The sequence below is a fragment of the Equus caballus genome, chromosome 22 (genome assembly GCF_041296265.1).
Source record: "Equus caballus isolate H_3958 breed thoroughbred chromosome 22, TB-T2T, whole genome shotgun sequence".
NCBI lineage: Eukaryota > Metazoa > Chordata > Mammalia > Perissodactyla > Equidae > Equus > Equus caballus.
The window spans coordinates 22,464,352-22,487,269 of NC_091705.1; the positions used below are offsets into that span (position 1 = coordinate 22,464,352).

Here is a 22,918-nt window from a genome sequence, read left to right on the forward strand (position 1 = left end):
TGACCTTGATGGAGGAGGGCACTAGGACAGGGCTGAGATCTGAAAGGTGGATTGGCAGTTCCTGGGCAGAGAAGGGAAGGGAAAAGCATTCCAGGCACAGGGAATAGCAAGTGCAAAGGCCCTGGGGCAGAATGGAGCAAGGTGGTTTGGAGGAAGTGAAAAGCATTCAGTGTGGCTGGAGCACAGAGTGCCAGAAGAAGGTGGTCAAGATGAGACTGGAATGCCCATCAGGGGCCAGACCAGACCTCCCTGGGCGGGACCCTGCTCTCGGGGATCTTGGGTGCTGGCAACTGATGCTGCCACTTTGCTGCCCTGTCCCCAGTGAGGATTGCTCTGTGATGGGCAGTGGCCACGGACATCCGGATCTGCTCCTCCCCTCCTTGCCTTCTCTCTGTGGCCCCTTTACTTTGGACAGACACTGGGTCTACCCCACCTCACGCGAGCTGAGGCTCAGAAGGCAGGACAGCCACAAATCTTCAGCAAATATTGATACACTCCTACTGAGGGCCAGGCAGTGAGCTGGGCCTGGCGCTACAGCCACGAACAAGACAGAGAATCCCAGCTCCCGGGGACCACAGATCCAGTGCCCATTTCCTTTATCCCCCTCCGCCCCTCTGTGAGGGGGAAGCAATGAGCCCCATTTTCCCGTGAGGCCACTGAGCCTCAGAGCAGCTCCATCACTGGCACAGAAAGGAAAGGCCGGGTGGGACGGGATCCAGGCCTGACTCGGTGCACTGCTCTAGGCCCACACAGACTCGGCGGCAGCTGGCAGTGGGGTGGAGCCAGCCTGTGCCGGGAATTGTGGGTTGAGCTGAGTTGAAAAGCCCATCCCTCCTCGACGGCCCGCTGGGCCCTGACACCCTCCACCCCTGGCTCCCTGCCCGCCCGCTCCTCCCGCTTGGAGCCCAGACCAGAAGGCAAGCAGTGGAATCTCTCGCAGGGAGGAAAACAGCGGAGGAAGGCAGGGCCTGGCTGCTCAGAAAAAACAAGACAAAGAACCCTGGTCTGGGTTAAACCACGGGGGTCAGGGACTGGGTGGGCCGGAGGGGATGGGAGGGGCCGGAGCAGGGCAGGGGAGGAGGAGCCAACCCTGGGCCCTGGGGCTCCCAGGCCACAGAGGCAGCCCCACTGTAAAAAGAGGAAACTGAGACCTGGGATGGCAGGGAGCGTTGCAGCCCAGCCGCGGGGCAGGACTTGGAAGCCAGAGGGTCTGACCTCTGCGACCTCTGCAAAAGCAGTGCATGAGTTATCTATCATGGCATAACAATTACTCTAAAACATTTAGCAGCTTAAAATAACCACAAACATTTATTATCTCTCGCAGCTTCCGAGGGTCAGGAATTCAGGAGCAGCTTAACAAGGTACTTCTCACTCGGGTTATTTTCATGTGGTTACACTCAGCTCTCAGCCGGGGCTGGGGTCATCTGAGGGCTGGGCCCGGGCTGGAGGGCCGGCCTCCGAGTGGGCCTGCTCACCAGGCTGGTAGGTTGGTGCTGGATGGTGGCAAGCCTTAGTTCCTCTCCAGATGGGCCCCACCACAGGGCCGCTTGGGGGTCCTCAGGACACGGTGGCAGGCTTCCCTCAGAGCAAGTGATACAAGAGGGGACAAGCAGAAACCAAAATGTGATGACGAAGCCGTGGAAATCACACTCCAAGCATTCTGTAATATCCTATTGCTCACACGGGCCAGTCCTGACTCGGTGAGGGAGGGACACATGGGCATGAGTACCGGGGGGTGGATCGCTGGGGCCGTCTTGGAGTCTGGCTGCCACCAGCAGCCCACTGGAGAGGCAAAGGGTGTGGACTCGGGAGCCTGCGGGTTTGCCTTCCAAGCCAGCCTCTGCCACTCACAAGCTGTATGACATGGGCAACGGGCTCGTCTCTGTGCTTTCTTTTCCTCGTCTGTAAAATGGGGACAATGAGGAAGCCAAGACAAAGTGAGCTCTATCTGCCAGGCCTCCAGGGCCGCGGTGAGCGCCCCAAGTGTGCCTCCGGAGACCCAGGCAGCTGGGTCCCACCCACCCGGCCCACCGCTCAAGCAGGAACGTGGCCTGCTCTGGCTCCCGCTCTCTCCCCAGCGCCCAGCACAGGTCCTGGCACGCCTGAAGGAGTCTGTTGAACAGACAAATGAGCACTGAGACTGTGTCATGTCATTTCCGGAATGTTCCTCCTGCAGATACCCCCAGGCTGGCTCCCTCCCTTGCTGTGGGCCTCCCCCTGCTCCTCCTGGAAGCCCTCCTCCCACCCTCCAGTCTCCGCGTTGGCATCTCTTCCTTTTCCTTCTTGCCCTGTGCAGTCGTCTCTCCGCTCTCTGGTCTTCCAGCCTCTGCGGCCTCGCCTCGTCTCTCATGGGGTGCCAGCAGCAGCTGGTCTGGGTCGGGGGCCCCAAACGTATTTCTAGTAGCCGGAGAGTTAGTCAGTGGAGACCTGGCACCCTTGCATAAAACCGACCCATTTGTTCTTCAACAAATATCTGCTGAGCATCTCTTTCGTGCCTGGCACTGTTCGAGGCACGGGGGATGTGGCCCTGAGCACGGCAGCCCAGCACTCCCGGGGCTGATCTTCCCACGGGGGAAACAGGCAAATAACAAGTGACTGTGGCAATTTCATTTGCCTGAAGAAACCAGTCGGTCTCGTGGGTGGAGTAGGGCAGGGGGCAGGTGCTTGCCTTCGATGGGGCGGCCAGGGAGGTGAGAGTGTTCGGAGGAGGGGGCATTTGACCTGAAAGTCAGAAGGAGGCTGACGAGAGAAGCCCTGGGTGCTCCCGACGCTGAGAGGGTGTGGCTGTGTTTCGGGGGACTCTGGTGGGCAACTCTCAGGCTCCCGTAGCCACTGCTGCAGACCCCAGGGCCCTTCCTCCAAACGCGGTGTGCAAACCAGACATGACCTCTCCAGGGGCAGTTTGTTCCAGGCACAAGTGTACACACCCTTTAACTCGACAGTTCTGGGTCAAGGCATTGATCCCCACGCAGCCTTGCAGGAGCACTAAAGGACAGGGGGACAAGCAGCGCGGGTGCAATGGCAAAAGCTGGGAAACCTACCGACCCAGCTGTAGGGGACCCAGTGAGGAAGCCGTGGTGGCCCACAGATGGAATGCTGTGTGGCGTTAAACCAGCGAGGGAAGTCTGTCTGGATGAATGTGGAACAATCTGCAAATTACATTAAGTAAAAAGGAGCAGGCGCAGAACGGTGAGCGGCCACTTTATAGACTAGAGCAGGGGATATCGGCACCGCTGGTCCGTGCAGAGAGCTTCTCTGGACGGAAACCGGGATAGCCCCTCACTGGCCTGTGGGGAGGGGAACCATGGGCAGGGGCAGGGGTGGGAGGAGATTTGTTTTCACTCCACATCCTTTCATTCCTCAGAATTTTGAGCCATGTGCTTATATCACCCATTCCAAAAAGTTAAAATTACAAAAATTTACATTTAAATGGAAACTCCCCCACAAAACAATTGAAGCTCTGACCTTCCAGATTTTCATGGGTCTGGCTAGACCGAGCCCCTAGCAACTGTGCAGCCCCCTGCAGGTTACTTTCCCCATTGTGGCCTCAGTTTCCCTGTGTGTGAAATGGGGCTGGGCTGTGTGGTCCTCCAGGCTCTCTCTGTCTTTGCTCCCTGTTTCCCTCCCTGTCTGGGACCCTTTCCCCTGCGTCATCAGGCTGGGCTCTAACCCCCTTCTGCCGGGGTGCCTGGGTTCAGCCTGTCCGGCTGCCCCCCCGGTTCCCACCCCGCCTCCAGGGCAGCCCCGTTTGGACCCTGCTCCTTGGGGAGGTTTTACCTGTTTCCAAAGTAAGGACCCTTTTTCTCCTGGAAAGAAATTTGCGAAGAATCTGGGTTCTCTCTAAGCGATCTGGGAGCCACAGCAGGGTTTTGAGCAGAAGGTGCTGTCACCTGCCTTGGGTTTACTGGGGTCTCTTTGGCTACTGTGTGGGGCATAGATTGGGGTCCGGGGAGCATGGACAGAAGCCGAGAGCACAACACGGAGGCTGTGAGGCCCCACCAGAGATGATGGAGGCTGGGACCCGGGCGGAAGTGGTGAGCTGGGGGGAAGCGGTCAGATTCTGGATGTGATTCAGAGTAGAGACCGCAGATTTGATGTGGGGCAGGGGAGGGAGGGGCGTGAAGGCGGGCTCTGGGGGCTTGGGCCTGAACAACTAGAAGGATGGCGTTTACTCTGAGATGAAATATTTGACCAAAGTCACAGAGCTCAGAGATGCAGAGCTGGGAACAGAACCCGGGGTCTCCTGACGCCCCCCATCCAGTGGCCTTCATCTCCTCTCCCCACTGCCTCCCCGCAATTACATGGGGGATGTTGTGGGGCGAATCCTTGGCCTTCCTCCACCTTAACACACACCCAACTCTCAGAAACCCCGGGTTCGTTTTTGGTCTGGTTCAGGCACGACCTGGGCAGGGGACCCAGAAAGTCAGTCAACAGGCAGAAGCCGGCAGCGGGGCTGGCCCGGTCCTCTGGGCTCCCTGGCTGGAGGGCTGACCCCTGGGTCCTGCACTGGGTGAGGGAGGCACCGCTTCCACCTGCTTAGCCCTGCCCGGGCCCTCCTGTGGCCCCCGGACCTGACCTCCCGGCCTCCAAAATCAGCAGACCCAGGTACGAATCTAGCATCTGCCAACCTGATGGGTGACCTGGGGGAAGTGACTCCGTGTGTCCGAGCCTCCATTTTCTCAGCTAAAAAAGGGGGTCCCTAGCAGACCCTCCATGTGGGGGATGGGGGTAAAGAGTGAATGAGAGGCTGTTTCTAAGGTGCCCAAGCATACCTGGCACATTGTAGGGGTGCCGTAAAGGGTCACCAGGACAACCAGCATCCTCTAAGAGCCCCTGACCTCTGCCCCCACTCCCACTCCTGGTAAAGTCCCGCCAGCAAAGGACAGAGGGGCCAGAGGTCAGGACAAATATTCTAACCCCAGGACAGAGCCTCCAGCTTTCCAAGGTGTGCCAGTCCCCAGCCTGTGCTGCCCATGGCGATGAGGCGGCAGACCAGGCGGCAGCCGCAGCGTGAGCACTTAGCAACAACAACAATAATAATAACTACAGCTAAAGTTACTGCACACCCAGCACATGCCAGACTGAGCACTCACAGCCTCGTTTAACCCACGACAACCCCGTGGTAGGCCCTACTACTGTGCCCATTTTACAGCTGGGGAAACTGAGGCTCTGAGAGACCACACAGCCAAGAGGAGCCAAGGCTGGATATAAATAGAAGCCCCATCCAGGCCTGCAGAAAAAGTACTGGTAAAGCAAAAGGAAGTTTCCAGAGCCTCTCAAGGAGTGAAGGCAGGGAGAGCAACAATGTTTGTTGAGCATCTGTTACGCGCCAGGCACCCTTCTTTGCCCAGGTGCCTCATTTATCCCTCATCACACTCAGCCCAGAAAGAGGTGTTAGAGTCTCTCTCTTTTTTTTTTTGGTGAGGAAGATTTGTCCTGAGCTAACAGCCATTGCCAATCTTCCTCTTTTTTCCCTTTTTGCTTGACGAAGATGAGCCCTGAGCTAACATCTGTGCCAATCTTCCTCTATTTTGAATGTGGGATGCCTCCACAGCATGGCTGATGAGTGGAGCAGGTCTGTGCCCGGAATCAGAACTTGTGAACCCCAGGCCGCTGAAGTGGAGCGCACAGAACCTCAACCACTCAGCCACGGGGCCAGCCCCCTTAGGGTCCCTCTTTTGACCAATAAGCAAACTGAGGCTTGGAGCAAAGATGCCTGGCTAAGGCCTCATGGCCAGTTAGTGGAGAAGTTGGGATTCGAACCCAGAGCCTAGAGTTCTAATGCTAGAAGTCTTGCCAGTCTCCAGAGGAATTGCTGTTGGGCCTCATCCTCCTCCAGTCCCGTTCCCACCCCAGGGCCAGTCCCGCACCCTCCCGAGCAGATCAGGCCTCCCGATAAGACCCCACCAACAGTGACCTAGAGCCAGACACTGTGCTGAGATGCCCTCAACTCCCAAAGCCACCTGCCCCAGCACAGCTCTGTCCCGCTGGCATGACATGCCATCCCCCAGCATCCTTGACCAGAGAGGCTCCAAGCATGTCTACCAGCAGGGCCCTTTCCTAGGAGCTCCACATGTGTCACTCCCCACTTCAGCCCCACAAACTGGGTCTGTTATCACCCCATCTGTGGGTGGGGGAATAGAGGCACAAAGGCTGGAAGTGACAAGCCATGAGGCAGCTCAGGGCGAGACTTAATTTTTTGTAAATGCATTTCTTTCCTTTCCCGCTGCTCTGTTTCCCAGTGGCTGCACCACAGAGCCAAATGATGTGGCTTATTTCAAAGTTAGTTCTTCCCAGGGAGTCCAGCTCATTCATTCATTCAGCTTAACAAATATCCATGGAGCACCTATGAATTGCCAGACACCCTTCCCGGCACCAGAAGGAAAGATAGGCAAAGCCCCTGCTTGCGAGCTGGCGGCCCGCTGGGCGCTGAGGCCCGTGTGGAGGGGCCATCAGAGGGCTGACCCTTTCCTGGGCCCTGGGCCCCTCTGGAATCTGGTAAAGCTCTGGACCCTGTCTCAGAAGAATATTTTTAAAAACATAAAATTAAATGCACAGATTTATAAAGGAAACAAATTGCCTTGAGATATAGATATCAGAATATTTTTTAAACAGATTCATGATACAGTCATATATCGCCTTTGTGTTAATATGTTAAATTCATTGCATAATAAATTAATACATTGATTACGTAACAAGACCTGGTGGTAGATCTAGCACCCTCCACCGTTTCAAGGTCATGATGAGTGTAAGCAATATGTTGTAGATGTCCACAGCCACCGTGATGAGACGGGAGAATATCTGTGATTTCTACTGGTGACAAAGTCACGGGCACTGGCCACCACCACCAAGGCCATTCGTGGCCTATATTCATCACCGTAGGAAAAGCCATGTCAGTTAGAGATTGGTGAAAAAAAATAAAACGTAACGTTTCTCCAGTCACAGATCCCTCGGGGTCTAGGGACATCCGTTAAGAACACTTGGTTTATATACCGGATTTTAAATATTATATTAATTATGTCTGTATGCATTCTCATTCAATTTTTTAAATCCAAACCATTTAGAAATATGTAACATAGAAAGAAAACACCATCAGCATCACCCCCATTGTCATCCCCTCCCCTGAAGTAAATCACCACTGTGAGTAGATTGTGTCTTCTAGGCATACAGACAAAATACGTCATACATACATAGAAAAATACATCATACATATATACAGAAAAGTACATTATTTGGATCTTTCTTACAGACAAATGGGTCCACAGCACAGGTAATGTTCTGCATCTTGCTGTTTTCACTCAAGACTACATCTGGGGCATCTTTTCAGATCAGTGCATTCTTTTTAACAGCTGCATAGTAGTCCGTGACATGGACATACTGGAATTTGTCATGTGTCAATCCTGTAACCACGCACCAGGCTCTTTACATGGGTTGTCTTAGGAATTCTCCCTACAGCCCAGAGATGGGAACTATGATTATCCCCATTCCAGAGAAGAAGCCCAGACAGGTAAACGCCCAAAGTCACACAGCCACTAAGCTGAGAGCTGTGTTTCAAACCCAGGCTCATCAGACACAAGGAACTACTCTCTCTGCGTTGGCTTTTATCTGTAGTTGACAAAATGCTTTTCCCAAATATGAGCGACATGCACCATTTTCCAGGAAAGAGATGGGCAGGGTGTATTATTGCTATTGACCTTCTCTTCGATCCTCAAATGCACCAGACACTCTCCCACCCCAGGGCCTTTGCACTCGTCTTTCCCTCCATCTGGAATTCCACTCCCCCTGACTCTCCCACAGCTGGCTCATCCTCTCAGCCCAGATGGCCTCTCTGCTGAGGGTTTTCCCTGCCACTCTGGTTAAACTTGCCCCCGACCCCACTCATCACCGTCTTATGTCTTCATGGCCCTCATCCCTATGGGAAGCTAATGGAAGTATTTAGCAGAACTGCCCTGGAGTCACAAAACTTGCTAATTTTGTTCATTACTGATTCCCTAGTCCTCAGTACAAGGCCTAGCACATAGTAGGTGCTCAAGAACCATTCCCAAGTGGATACTCAAATGAAACTCAGAGGGCGAGGGATTAATTTGAGGAAAGGTATTTATTACAAACATATTTATAGAACTTTATGTTGGTGAGTTTGCTTTTTATGGAGGGATAGTCCGCATACAGTGAAGTTACTCTTTTAATGTACAGTTCTAAGAGTCCGACAAATGTAACCACCACCATAATCATGCGAACATCGCCAATACCCCAGCGGGTTCCCCTGTGTCCCTTTGCAGTCAGTTCCCACCCCCAGACCTTGGTCCCTGGCAATTATGGATTCTGACTTTTCCAGAAAGTCACGTAAATGGAATCTTACAGTGTGTAGCTCTTGAGTCTGGCTTATTTCTCTCAGCATGGTACAGCCGAGCTTCAGCCATGTTTGTGCATCAACAGTTCTTTCCTTCTTACTGCTGAATAGAGTCCATTGGATGGATGGACCACAGTGACCTGTCCACAGTTGAAGTCTTTTTTCTAGAAAAAATGCAGGAGAAGGCAGGCCTGAGCAGACCTCCTTGGCCACTGGGACTGCTCGTCCACAGACGCTCATCTGTCATCTATCCGATCATCCTTCCGGCCTCCTCCAGCCCTGGCCTGTCAGAGATCCTTTCCTGTCCTTCAAGGCTTTTTCCAAATGCCTTCTCCCCAACAAGGAGCAGGGTTTACTGTCCCCACGTCACAGATCGGTAAAGTGAGGCTCAGAGAAGTGTCTCCTTCCCCAAGGGCCCACAACTAGAGCTTGGTAGAGCCAGAACTCAAACCCAGGCCAAGGGGAGCGTGAGGTGGTCCAAGGGCCAAGGGTCAGCCTCTCTGCAGGCTGGAGGGGTGGCGGGAGGTCAGGCCTCCATTCCTATCTCAGCCTGGAGAATCTGCCAACAGGAGGGTGACAGAGAAGGGGCGGGTCCAATCCTGGGGGTTGGGTGCTCCAGCAGACCTCACCCAGGGTCACTTCCTCCTTTGGGATCCTTCCCCCGACCCTTCAGCTGGTGTCTGAGCCCTAGGACAGACCCAACCCCCTCTACACAGGCCAACATTAGTCACCGGAGCCCCAGCCTAGCCAAACTGGGCCCATGTGGCCCAGATTAGCCATCCCAGGGCCCATGCTGGTGGGCGGGTGAGGCCAATTGGGTGATGGGCCCCAGCTGTGGGCAGCCTTTGCCCCGACCAGCCACTTGCAGCCACAGGACAAGCGGGGGTACCAGTGAGGGTGCTAAAGGAGCTCCTATCACTCAAGATGAACTCAAGCTACCCTGAGGCACCAGCCCAGCTCTGCAGACCTCAGGAAGCCCATGGGCAAAGAGTCTCGGAACCTAGCCCACCAGGTGATGACCTTGGGGAGTATCCGGGCCTCAGTGTGTCCATCTGCGGATGAGAAGCTTGGAGGAGATGCCTGAGAAGGTCTCACGGCAGGAATGAACTTGCAGAAGCTCAGGGCCTGGGAGTCTGCATTTTAAACTAGATTCCAGGAGGTTCGTGGCTCTCGGGAAAGTCCTAGAGCAGCCTCAGAATAGCTCTGCTTACTCTTACCCACCCGGTACTCCCCAGCCAGGCACACGTTAGAATCCCCGGGGGCTGAGAGGTGTGGTGAAGAGAGCATGAGAAGCTGCCCCGTGGGGATGACGGCAGCCTGGCCAGGGGTGGACGGAAGTGAACAGATTCGAAACTCACGCTGGGATCCTAGTGGCCAGAACTCACTAGCGGATTGAGTGGTGGCAGGAGAGAAAAAGAGAAGAGTCCAGGGTGAGGTCTGGGTTGGGGGCTTAAGACTCGGTGGGGCCATTCACTGAGATGAAAAGAGGAGGGGAGATAGGGTGGGCCTTCAGGGACAGCGGTGGTGGGAGCCGAGGAATCAGGGCTCCACGTCGGATGCTTTGGCTTGCGACGCTTGTTGGAAATCCACGTGGAGATGGCGAGTTGGTGGGACATTTAGGGGAGAAGTCTAGGTGGCAGATGGACATGGCGCCATCGGCACATAGGGAGGTGAAATTCCCAGGACCAACTGGAGCACCCATGGCAGAACCCTCACATGTGGACCTTGGACACTTCGGCATCTCTCTGGTCCTGGGTGATGCTTACAGATCCTTTTTCAGAATAATACTTCCAAAGGCATAAAAGAATAAGAATACCCAATAATATTGTAATTGTAATCAAAACATTAAAAATTGAATCTGTGCTATAATGTGCTAGCGTTATCCAGTGGTGGGTTTGAGAGCATCCATAATTCTGAAGTCATGATGAGTTAAAAACAGAAACAGTATTTTAAGATATATATATATAACACCTGTGTTGCAATATGAAAATATTTATGATTTCTATGGGTACGAAGTCATGGGATCGGCTAATAGTGCTATGGTTTGTGGCCTATGCTCACAATTGAAGGAAATGCCAAATTTTAATTATAGGTTAGTGACAAAAGATGTAATTTTTTTTCTCACCCAAGTTCATAGTCCCCCTGAATTCTCTTCACTGACTCTGTGGTCCTCCAAGAAGGACCTTTGACCCAGGGAGAGAGAATGTGACAGAGAGACTAAGGCCCTGAACTGGGCCATGAGAATCCCCTCAACATGTGGGACCTGGCGAAGGAGGAGTCAGCGGGGGGTTACCGGGAGAGGGGTCAGAGAAAAACTAGGAGAGGCTGCATCTGGGAAGTGCTTCCAGAAAAAGGGAGTGGCCATCTGGGTTGACCACTGTGAGCCAGAGAGTAAGAGGGGAACACGGCAGTGTCCCTTGGCCCTCCCTTGTCAAGAAGGTCACCACGGGGCGAGTTAAAGAGTGAAGGGGCCCCCGGGGCCAGAAGACAGGCGGGGGGGCATGGATTCAACAGTCTGGGTTCTATTTTTTTCTTGAGTGTGGTAAATACACAGATTTCATCATATTATTCTTTATGCCTTTTTTGTACGTGTGACATCCACCATAATAGTATTATTAATTTTTTTTAGGGATGGGGATGGAGGTGAGAAAACAGACACAACTTGTCCAAGAACTTTTGTCTTTGAGGGGAGCAGAGAAATTGGAGGCAGCTGGAGGGCACTGTGGGGTCAAGGGTATATTTTTTCTTGAATTTTTAGATGGGAGCTGTTGGGACACATTCCTCTGTTGCAGGGCACAGTGGGGAGGAAGGGGGGGCCCATGGGACAAAGGCTTGAGAAGCTCAGATAGGCTTGTCTCGCTGGTCCTCAGTCCCCTCTGACCTCAATATCCGGGTGCTTATACTTCAGCGAGCATCAGATTCCCCTGGAGCTCTGAGTACCACCCTAGAATTTCTGATTCAGTGGATCTGGGGTGGAATCTAGAAATTTGCATTTCTAACAAGTTTCCCAGGGATGCTGCTCCAAGCACCACAGTTTGAGAACCACTGCTCTAGTCAATACCAGCACCGGCCCCTTGCGCCCCCTTCAGGATTTGACGTTGCATTACAGAGGAGCGTGCTCCTTCAAAAGCATGCGCGGGAGGAAGGGATGGGAGCAGACCGCTGAGCTGGAAGAGGGGAGAAGAGACCAAGGAGGGGGCAGCCAGAGCCTCCCCCCACCCCCAGCCAAGGTCACCACCTCTCCCTAGGGAGCACCAGTCTTCCCAGGGACCCTGGGAGCTGCCCTGTCAGACCTCCTGGAAGACTGAGCAAGAGGGTGAGGGAAGGAGCCAGGCCGCGGGGTGGGGATGCTGGTGAGGGGCCAGTCTGCCTGCAGAATGGGGAGCGAGTGGAGGAAGGCGCCCACTCTGCCCGTGGGCACTGAGCCCTGAGAACGCGCTGTTCACCTTTGCAGCTAGATCCTGGTCTCGTGCCAGACCAGCTTCTCCCGCTCCTGGGAAAGAAAGAAACCCTGTCAAAGAAATGAGTGTTAGCTTATGGGATCCCAGAACATCCGAGCTGGAGGACCCTTGGTGCCTGGCTGGGTCAGCCCCATTTGGCAGATGAAGAGAGCCAGAAAATAGAAAGTTCAGCTTGGCCGATGGATCTGAAAATTCTTGTATGGGGAAAGATGTGTTCCCATTCCCTGATGGCTGGGCTCCCTGGGAAGCTGGGTAACCGGCATGACACCGGGGGCTCTGCTCTGACCCTTGCGGATCCTCTTTTTCCATCAAATCATTGAACACATGTCTACTGAGCACCCCTGTGTGCTAAGCATTTTGCTAAGCATGGAGATAAAGTGGTGAGCAAGACCAAGCCCTTGGCTTTGTGGAATTGACATTCCAGAGGGTGAACCAGGCAACAGACAGATAAATATGTAATATAAAGTCGAGGAGTGATAAGTGGTAGGAAGCTACCTGAAATGATATGAGGGGGTGAGCGATGCAGATGGGGCTTCCGGGCAGAGGGCACAGGATGTACAAAGGCCCTGAGGTAGGTGCATGCTTGCTATGTTGGAGGGATGTCATAGAGGCCAGTGCATCTGGAGTGGAATGAGGGAGAGAGGACTAGAAGAGGAAATCGGCGTGGTAGCAGGAGGCCAGGTCATGGAGGAAGCTGCAGTCATAGGGAGACCTCGGCTTTTCCTCTGAGTAAGATAGGAACCTGGGGAGGGTTCTGAGCTCAGGAGGAACGCGATTTGACTTAGGTTTAACAGGATCCCTCTGGCTGCCGAGTGGAGGGTGGACTTGTAACGGACAAGCACGGAGGCAGAAAGGCCAGGGAGAAAGCTACTAGAAGAGTCCAGGAGAGAGGTCACGGTGGCCTGGCCTGGCAGGGAAGCCTCCCCTGGTTGCTCTGTGTCCTTCCATGGGGACACACGGAAGGGACAGGAGCCTTCCCCCATTCCCTACCCTTGACCCCAGCCCACGGTCTCCCCACAGCTAGAAAGGTACATCCAGATGAGCTTGAGGTCGGAGCTGGCGCAGGCCCAGCGGCACATGGTCCAGAACCAGACGGCCACCATGCTGGAGCTGGGCACCAGCCTCCTCAACCAGACCACCGCCCAGACCCGCAAGCTGACCAGCGTGGAGGCTCAGGTACCGGACAGTGAGCGGGCGGCACTGGGGGGGCCTGCGGCCGGCCAGGCTGGCTCACAGCCTGGGTTGTCTCACCTTGACCTCTGTCCCTGGGTGAGGTCAGGGCCTCCTTTGGACCTCCAGTCCCCTGGGGCCCCTCCCTGATGACCCTGTCACAAACCGTCCCCTGCCATCCCCCAAGCCCTGGAGGGGGACCCTGGTTTGGATCTTTTGCCTGTGTGGCTCCAGCGCACAGGTCTGTGCTGGGCACGGGGATGAGGGGGTAGCAGCACCCCTCCTTCGGGGGCCCACAGAGCTGCAGGGTAAGATGGTAATAAACAAGTCATTAGACCCCAGGGCGCCACAGCGCTGAGAGAGGCGGCAGTGGGAGTAGAGGGAGGGAGGGCGAGAACAGGCGTATAAACAGGACAGTGAGGGAGTGAATGGATGAAAAGATGACCAACAAATGGGCACAGTTTGTTGAACCCCTGCTATGTGCCCGGCACGGTTGGAGGTGCCCAGGTCCAGTTTACGGCAGTAAACAAAACAGACACGCCTCCCTCCCCTACGGAGCTTCCTTCCTAACGAGCACCAGGAAAACGAACAGGATGAATAACTTATAGATGTGAGATGGTGATAGTGCTCAGGAGAAAATAGCGTGGACAAGAGCTATGGGGAGTGTGTGCTGGGAGTGGTGGGTGGGATGAGATGTGAGTTTAGACAGCAAGGTTGGGAAGGCACCACTGAGAAGTAGGATTGGAGCCAGGCTTACTGGGAGAACCTTCCAGACAGGAAGAACAGCATGTGCAAAGGCCCAGGGGCGGGATGGTGCTGGCAAGCTCCAGGAACATCAAGGAGGCCAGTGTGGCTGGAGTGACCAGGGGGAGAGTGGTGGGCAAGAGGTCAGAGAGGCGATGGGGCAGATGGCTTCACAGGGCCTTGGAGGCCATGGCAAGGACTGGGGCTTGTCCACTGGGGGAGGTGGGAGCCACAGGAAGATTTTGAGCAGAGAGGCCACATTTTAAGAGGCTGCCTCAGGCTTCTTTTAAAAGGCTATCTTCTGCCCTGTAGGGGACAAGGGCAGGAACAGGGACCCCTGTGAGGAGGCTGGCACAGGACACAGGGTGGGAGATGTTGGAGGCCAGGACCAGAGGGTAGGCCATATAGGGGGAGGGCAGTGGTTAGGTCCCCATCTGGAAGGCAGAGCTGATGGGACTTGCTGATGGATTGGATGTGGGGTCAAGGATGACTCCTCCTGGGGTCTGAGCAGAAAGAAGAATGGAACCACCACCGTGCAATGATGGGGAAAGGCAAATTTAGAAAGCAGATTACAAACTCAGTGAGGGCCTGTAAGTGAGTGAATGAATGAAGGACCACAGGCACTACCTACTGGGAGGGTGGAAGTAGGTCGGCAAGTTTCTGAAACGGCAGGGCCCACAGGCAGGTGGGCAGCCACCGGGCAGGACTCCTGCAAGGCTTACATACCCCCCACCCCCTCCTGTTCTCCGGGCAGGTCCTGAACCAGACATCACGAATGGAGATCCAGCTGCTGGAGACCTCACTGTCCACCAACAAGCTGGAGAAGCAGCTGCTGCTGCAGGGCCACGAGCTCCACCGGCTGCAGGGCCAAAACAGGTGGGCACTGCTACTCTGGCACTGGGCTGGGATGGGAGCTGGGCTGGGACCTCAGTGGGTCTGGGACCCAGAGTGAGCACCAGAGCCAGGGCTGGGCTGCGGCCAGGCCAAGGTTGGAAGCTGGACTTGGGCTAGTGCCCGGGACAGGGCCTGGGGCCAGAGCTACAGGCCAAGCTAGGGCTGGAGCGAGTGAGCGAGGATCTGGGGGGGCCAGGGCTGGAGCAGGAGCTGCGACTGGCTCAGAGCTGGGGTAGGGACTGAAGCCAGGGTAGGAGACAGACCGAAGCTAGGAGTGAAGCGGCCACTGGGCCTGGGCTGAGGCTGGGGCTGGGGGCTGGGCAGGCACAGGGCCTGGCTACCCTCCACGGGGCGGTGACAAGGGACAGGCATTTTCCTGGGGCTCAGGACACCCTGATTCTTTCTCCATTCTTTCTTTCTGTCCTTCTCTTTCTTTTCTTTCTTCCTTTATTTATTTATTTTATAAGTTTTAACAGCTTTATCAAGCTATAATTTACATACCATACAATTCACCCTGTAAATTTTAATTTGCTGCCCTTATTTGTAAATCAGCAAATCTGACCTCATCCGACAATTTGTCTTCCCAGAAGCAACCGCAGTTATCAGTTTCTGGTCTGCACCAGCAGACTCTCTGCCTCTATAAGCAAATATGCACAAGGGAACACCCTTGAAATTACAAAGGGAAAAAGAGTCATGGGGTACAGATAAGGCAAACAAACAGACATCTGAGGCTGATTTCATCTCGGTTTCCAGCTGAGTAGAGAAAAATCTGCCAAGATCAGGGTGCTGGAGAAGGCCAAACCCACAACGGAAGCAGCCACGGGCCTGTGCACGGGGCGAGGTGCGATTGCTGTTCACGTGTCGGGTCAGGATAAGGCCGTAAGGCTCGCCCAGCCCCCTCGGATCTGGGTGCAGTTAATAATGGCGTGTCCACCTTCTTATTCTGATTCCCTCACCCCAAGGTGAGGGAGGGCAAGGGCTGGAACACTTTCCATCACTCTGAACTGGCACCAAGTGCCTAGAAATCAGTGAAGATGGAAGGTGTCACCAGTAAGCTTTTGGCCCATGGAGACAGCCAAAATTCTAGAACCCGAGTGTGCCCAAATTCTCTCTCTTCCTGTGGCATAATGTGGGGTCCGAGGGAAGTTCCTGCTGCCCTGGCTGGACTCATTTTCTTGTCTGGAGAATAGTCAGCATAAGCTCACGCGTAGGAAAGCGTCTCCCTCCTCCCCTGTCCCTCCGCCACCCACCCCCCCCCCCCCCAGCACGGGTGACCCTGTTCCTAGTTCTTGTGTGTCCTTCCGTGCATGCAATCCACGATTATGTTTTGAGCTCTTACCATGTGTCAGGCACTATTATAGACGCTGGGGTTACAGAAGTGAACGAATGACAGAAATCCCTGTCCTTGTGGAACTGCCATTTATAAGCTGATAGTCCGGGGTTTCTTACGAATATGTAAATACATACATATGGATTGTCCCTTTTTTTGGCCTTTCTAAACCCAAATGTAGCATACCACTCTTCTGCACCTTGTGTTTTGTTTTTTTTTCAGTTGTCCTGGAAATGGTTCTAATATCTGCCTGACACACTTGCTCATTCTCTCCTCCACCTGCAGCACGCTCCTCTGTACGGCTGTCCCGGCATTTATCTCCCCAGTCCCCAGTGAAAGGGCATTAAGGATGCTTCCAGTCTGTGGCTACTCCAACCAGTGAGGCGATGAATACCCTTCCCACAGTTCATTGCACTCACATGTGAGCAAATCTGTGGGGTAAAATGCCAAAAGTGGAAGAGCTGCGTCAAAAGCTTCTTTCTCTTTTAAAACTCTTCTTTTTTTTTTTTTAACGTATTACAAAAATGCCTCCTACCTATTATAGCATCAGACAGTAGAGACCCGTATAAAATGAAGGGGAAAGCCGGCCCCCTCCCCCTCCTCCTCTCTCTCCTTCATCATCCCTCCACCCTGCTCTGTGGAAGCAGCCAATTTAGTGGATTTTCTTTCGCTTTCTCTACAAGCACAGGCACCACTGTGTCCTTCCATGTCTTTCCAAACCTTTTCCCAGAAGTTCACCCGTATCCCTCTACGTTTACATGAAAATCTTTCTTCTTTGTCTCTTTTTTATCATCCCACAGGTGGGGTTCGACTAGAAGCAGTTGAGTGCCAGGTGTTCACTCCACGTCCTGGGCATCTTTCCGATTCTGGGCAAACGCCCTCTGCCTCTCTCCTCTTCGCGGTTCCAGAGCATTTCCAGGGACGCCAGAACAGAGCACACTCAGCCAGTCCTGGCTGTTGGCCATTTAGGCTGTTTCGTTTTTCCCTGTTACAAACAATCCCACAACGGGCCTTCTAGCCCAGCTCCCTGGAGGTCATCTCCTGAGAGTGGACTGCTAGGGCAAAGGGCAAGCGTATTTGGGATTTAGCAATGGCTACCTCATTGCTGGCGTGTCCCTCCCACCTCCGCCTTTTTCCTCTACCGGACCCAAATCCGTCTTACTCCAGGGCCGCGTCTCTCTTTCCTACCATTCTCACTCTGTGCCGTGGGTGGGCTCGGACCTCCAGGCTGTGTAACCCGGGCAGGACGCTCTACCTCTCTGAGCCTCAGGGTCGGTCTGTACCGCGAAGTCACCCCGGGACGCACGGGAAGCGCGCGCGTGTGACTGCCTGGTGGGGGGACGGCGGGCTTACCTCTGCGCCCCCGCCCGCAGCGCCCTGGAGACGCGGGTGCAGGCCCTGGAGACGCAGCAGCAGGCGGAGCTGGCCAGCCTCCGCGGCGAGAAGGAGCGGCTGCGGCGCCTGCTGGGCCGCCAGAGCGGCGCCCTCGCCGGCCTCGAGCGCAGCCTGCGCGCCGCCAGCAGCAACTCCAGTCTCCTGCAGCGCCAGCAACGCCAGCTGCTGGAGTCGGTGCAGCGCCTGGTGCGCGTCGTGGCCCAGGGCCCGGGTGAGCCAGCGGGTGCGCCGGGTGCGGGAGGAGGGCAGGACAGCAGAGGGAGACCCTGCTTCCCGTCCCGGGTCACTCAGGGGCCTGGAAGCCACCGCGGGAAAATCCCCACCCCTCTCCCACCAACTGTGAAATCGAAATAACAACAAACAATAATAACAATGGTGACGACAACAGTCCTAAGAGGAGCCAATCTGGGCTCTACTGGCTGACTCCGTGTATGACCTTGGACATGCCCCTGTCCCTCTCTTGGCCTCAGTTTCCCCATCTGTTTAATGGAGGTAATGATGATAACAAGGACACCACTAGCCCAGACTGACGGGTTTGGGTTCCAGGATCCACCATTCATCCTCACTTGCTTGGGCTTACCCCACCCTTCCCAGGCCTCAGTTTCCCTACCTTTAGAATGGGGAGGTTGGACTTGATGCTTCCTGAGGACTTCTCCCACCCTAAGGCCCCTGCCCCTTAAGCCTGAGAGGGCCGAACAGAAGTGAAGAGGCGTCCCTGGCCCTGGCTTCCTTCCAGAAGGGAGAATGACGCCAGCCCACACCCCGGCCCCCACTGGCTCCTTCTAATGGGACCCACTTGGGGTGGCCAAGGCATTCCAGGATCCAGCCTCAATCACTCAGTCAACAAACACTTACTGAGCACCCACTGTGTGCAAGCCCCAGAGCAGGTGCTGGGAATATGGTCGTGAACAGCACAGTCGTGGCCCCCATGGTCTCTTGCAGAAGGGCCCCATCCCCTGGCGGTGGGTCTCTGAGGGAAGGAGGAGGAAATGCATATTTGCTGAGTGCCTACTATGTGCCAGCTGCTCTGCTGACAGTGTTCCTGAAGTTTGCTGACCACGGAAGGCCTAAAAAGCTGAACTGAGGAGAGGGGCTTTAACCTGCGGGCAGTGGAGAGCCGCAGGAGGTTGTCGAACAGGGTGGGACTGAGTCTTGGGACGCTCGATTGGAACCCGGGAGTGGAGAGCGGCTTGGTGAGAAAGACGGAGGAAAGCGTTCCTACTGCTGCCAGATGGCCGTGGGAGGAGCTGGAAGGCACAAGGGCTCAAGCAACAGCGATGGCTCCCAGGCCATGTGGCTGGCAGTGATCTGGGGACACAGGATGGCGCCACGGCTCCTCCATCTAAGCTGGGCAGGCCCTGCTGGGTGGAGGTTTGAGGCCTGAGGTAGGAGAGCTGGATACCTCCCAAACCGTGAGGCGTGAGTGACCCAGACCCGTCAGCAGCTCGTGCAGAGCCCTGGTGGTGAGGCTGCCTAAATCAGCACCACACGTGGGGTTCTTATTGCTCAGCCCACGGTGTGGGGCCCGGGCCCGATGCCTCGCCCCGCAGGCTCACTGCTCACCCAGTCCCAGCTGTGGGCAAACGTCTGCTCACCAGTCTGGGTGGGAGGTTGTGCCAGGCACCTCGCCTTGGGCTCCCTTTGCCAGAACACCCTGTCCTCCTGCCCCACCGTCACCAGGGAAAGGCACTCGGGTGTTGTTTCTCCCCTAGTCTAGATGGAGGAACTGAAAGAGGATTAGTCACCAAGCATAGATCAGAGGACTGGATGGAGACAAGCGCAGGACCCAGGCGTCTGTGAAGCCCAGCAGGAAGCCTGCACCTGTCTCTGCATAGCTTTGTCCCAGGCAGGTGGAGGCTGGCAAAGGATGGAGAACTTAGGTTCAGAAGGTTAGAAGGACAGGGACACAGGGAGAGAAGACCTAACCCGTGCATAGTATCAGGAGCAGAATCCATTAAGGTGGTCCGGTTGCCAGCCTTACGGAGGCTCAGTGCTGGAGACCCAAGGAGGTGTGTGGTAGGAAGGACACTGGCTTTGCAGTCAGATGGACCAGAGTTCACGCTCCGGCCCCTTCACTTACTAATTCTGGGACTTTGCATAGTCATTTAATGCCTCAGAGCCTCAATTTTCCTCACCTACAAAATGGGAATAATAGTAGAACCCGTCTCACAGAGTTCTTGCACAGAGGATCAGATGAGCTCATGCACGTGAAGGAGCTGAGCGCAGTGCCTGAGGCCAAAAGGGGGCAGAGCTGGTACAAATTGCCAGCCCAGAGGTCCAGAGGGGGCCCAGGCTGGGGCCAAACTATGATGCATATCAGGACCCATCCATCCTTACTCTTATGCTCCCTGAAAATATTTTTCCTGGCCCCAAACTGCCCCTGGCAGTTCCTGACTAAGAAACACTACAGTGCAGGGTGGGTATTTCACCTTTACTGTTATTGTTGTTGTTATCGCTATGTTGTTGACTAAGGCAAAAAGGAGTGGACAGAGCCTTGGAAGGGTGGCTGGAATCTGAGGGCAACTCCCAGCTCCACCCTCACCTGGCAGGTTAAAGTTGGGCCTGACCCTGCTCCCTGTAGACCAGCACCTTCTCCTGGCTCGACTGGGCTCCAGGTCCCCACAGACCAGGGGCTGACAGGTGAGGCGGTAGACACCCTGCGGGGGAACGTTTGTGCACAGGCTGGGATGGATTCAGGGATGTAATCACTGCATTTGAGATGTGGGAAGGCCAGCCTCCTTGGAGCAGGTGCCCCAGCTCCAGGACTCCCTTCGGATTCAAGAGTGAGGCCAAAATAGGAAGTCCTGCCCCTTGGTAGCCTTCTGGCTCCTCATTGGTGAAGATACCTATCCATCTGGAACTTTAGCCCTCTCCTTGGATACCCACCTACCCAGAGATTGGATTCTGTTGGAATCACAGCCCAAACCTCTATTTGGATCCCACTAAAGCAGCCAGAGAGGGGATGTGAGACCCCTGTAGTTTATCCATCAACAGGCCCATTCTTCAGGCCAGGCCTGGAGGCTCCCAGGGCCCCAGTAGGATGCAGTCATTAAATTAATGTTCTCCAGCAGGGAGAGCCATGGGCCTTTAAGCCCAATGGCCCGCTCCTAGGGAGGGTGTAATGAGCGGGCCCACCTCCAAGACTGCCAGGATATCCAGGTGGAGGGGATCTGAGCCTCCCACCCAAGGGAGCCCCAAAGACAAAATGCCCGTAAGACCTGGAGAGGGGGCAGGCTCTACCCAAGCTGGGCGCCCGTGAGCGAGTTACTCCCTTGGGCCTCAGTTTCCTGGTCTATGAAAAGAGGAAGTACCTCACTGGAGTTCTGGCCCGTTACCCTCCCACAGAAGACTCTAGCAGCCTCATCTCTGGCCTCTCTGCCTGGAGTCTCATCCCCTCCAGTCTCTGTTCCACACTCTGACCAGTATGCTCTTCCTCCGCACAGTCAGGGCTCCTCAGCCTGGCATTCAAGGCTGACCTGGCCCCTGCTGAGATCCCGGCCTCCTTCCTCGCTCACCTTCTGTGTCCCAGCCTCTCCCTACTCCTCCCAGGTTCATCAGACAGCTGGAGCTCTCTGGCCTCAGCTCCAGCCTCATGCTGTGAGCCATTCCCCCTCCCTGGCCTCAGTCAGTTCCCCTCACCGCACTCTGTTCCATGCACACACCAGGACTGTTCCCACCTTGGAGACTTTGCATATGCCATTCTCTCTGCCTGGGTGACTCCTCCTTATCCAGGTCTTAGCTCACCATCACCTCCTCTAGGAAGCCTTCCCAGGTCTGATTCACCTCCCTGTCCCCAGCACCTAGCACACAGCAAGCAGGAGTGCCCACCTAGCCCCTTGCCTCTCTCCTTAGCTCACCTCCAGTTGCTTGTGCTTTGTCCCACTGCAGCCTCCCTGAGGGCAGCCGAGCAGGTGTTCCAGGACTGTGCAGAGATCCAGCGCTTCGGGGCCAATGCCAGTGGCGTCTACACCATCCACGTGGCCAATGTGACGGAGCCCAGGAAGGTTAGGGGGCTCCCTGGGGGCTGAGCCATGGGCCTCCCACACAGGCCCCCCATCAGCGCAGGCCTTGTCCAACATCTGAGATACCAGAGAAGGTGGGGTGGCCCTTCTGGAGCCCCCACTCAGTCAGACCATGGGGTTAAAGCAGAAGTTCCCAGAGCTGGAAGTGCATCCTTCTGCATCTTCTCCACAGGCACTTTTGGTTGGAATAGCAGGAAATAGTTCTATGTTGGTTCACGTAGTGCTAGCCGCTGTAACAAAGAAACCCTGAAATTCCAGGGGCTTAACACAAAGAAGTTTATTTCTAGTTTACTTATAGTCCAGTTGAAGGCGGGCGTGAGGGCTCTGCCCCACACGGGAAATTAGGGACGAGCCTGCTGGGGGCCCACTGTCTCCACTGAGCGGCTCCTAAGGCTGCTCCGAGCTTTGAGGTGCAGTTTTCTGATGGGGAGGGAAGCCGAGGGTAAGTGGGGGTGTCAGGAGGGCGGGTTGGGGGCCAGGCCCAGAAATGGAAGAGTATGGGGAACAGGTAGCCAGTCTTCCCACTTCATGGTTCCCTTTCCCCCCTTCTGAATATATCGAGGAGAATGGCTCCATTTGTTTCCAGAGTTTCTTTAACACTTTGCACACGCCTGCTTAACTCCCTTTTAAAAAATAGAGATCAGGCCCTCAATTTCTAGCTGGAATTTTGTAGCATTTTGTTTTCATTGTATTCATTTTTACAATTATCTGGATAAAGGCAAGTGTTACTAGTTTTCCCTTTATGATACGGATAAGATTTCCTTTTAAAATATATTTAATCTGAGTATTTAAGTAAAAAAAAGAAAAGGACACCATTTTTTTGGTAAATATTCTATTTGATATTAAGTAATTCAGCTATGTTGGAATTCGGGAAAGTGCGAACGGCTGGAATTTGGGAACACTGATGGAGAGGGAGGAGCTGGCCTGGGAGGCAAGAAAGCTGGGCTCAGAGCTCAGCTTTACCTCTGACTCACTTGCCTTGCACAAGTCTCTTCTCCTCTCTGGGCCTCAGTTTCCTTTCCTGTCCCCTCTGTAACTCCCACACAGATAGCAATGTCTTCTCTCCCTGAGCATCTTTACCATCTCAGAGCCTCTACTCCTGCTACTGCCTCCTTTGGAAATGCCATTCCCACTCATCTCTACCTGGCAGACATATCGTCATCCAGGTCCCTGTTCCCGGGCCACCTCCTCTGGGGAGCCTGGTTGCCCAGTGACTCCTTCTTGGGAGTTTTCCTTGTAGCTGCCCCAATAGCTTCTCATAATCTATAGTCTGCCTTCTGTATCATAGCCTCCTCCAGGCCAAGCCAGCCCCAAGGGTTGATTTATCCCAGATTCATCTAGTCCGTGGCCGGCCACCAAGTTTGTCCTCGTTGGCCATTGAGCATGTACTGAACTGGCTGGAGAAACAGTATGTGGCAAAGCTGAGACTGAAAGATATGATTGTGATGCGTGGAAGCTCTTTGAGAGACAGACCTCTTTTTGTCTTATCCATGTTGGCATCCTCAGTGCTTTGAATGGAGACTGGCACATAGTAGGTGCTCAGAAAACATTT

At 54.7% G+C, this 22,918-nt stretch overlaps 1 protein-coding gene across 3 annotated transcripts in view; it reads left to right on the top strand.

Annotated features, from left to right (window-relative positions):
* ANGPT4 (angiopoietin 4) overlaps positions 1-22,918 on the top strand; it is a 51,771-nt gene that overhangs the window by 11,517 nt on the left and 17,336 nt on the right. For all 3 annotated transcript variants that reach the window (XM_001497777.5, XM_005604539.4, XM_014735083.3), the window contains exons 2-5: positions 12,832-12,987; positions 14,480-14,601; positions 17,323-17,555; positions 21,233-21,348. In XM_001497777.5, the coding sequence (XP_001497827.1) occupies positions 12,832-12,987; positions 14,480-14,601; positions 17,323-17,555; positions 21,233-21,348 (627 nt within the window). The remainder of the gene's footprint in view (positions 1-12,831; positions 12,988-14,479; positions 14,602-17,322; positions 17,556-21,232; positions 21,349-22,918) is intronic.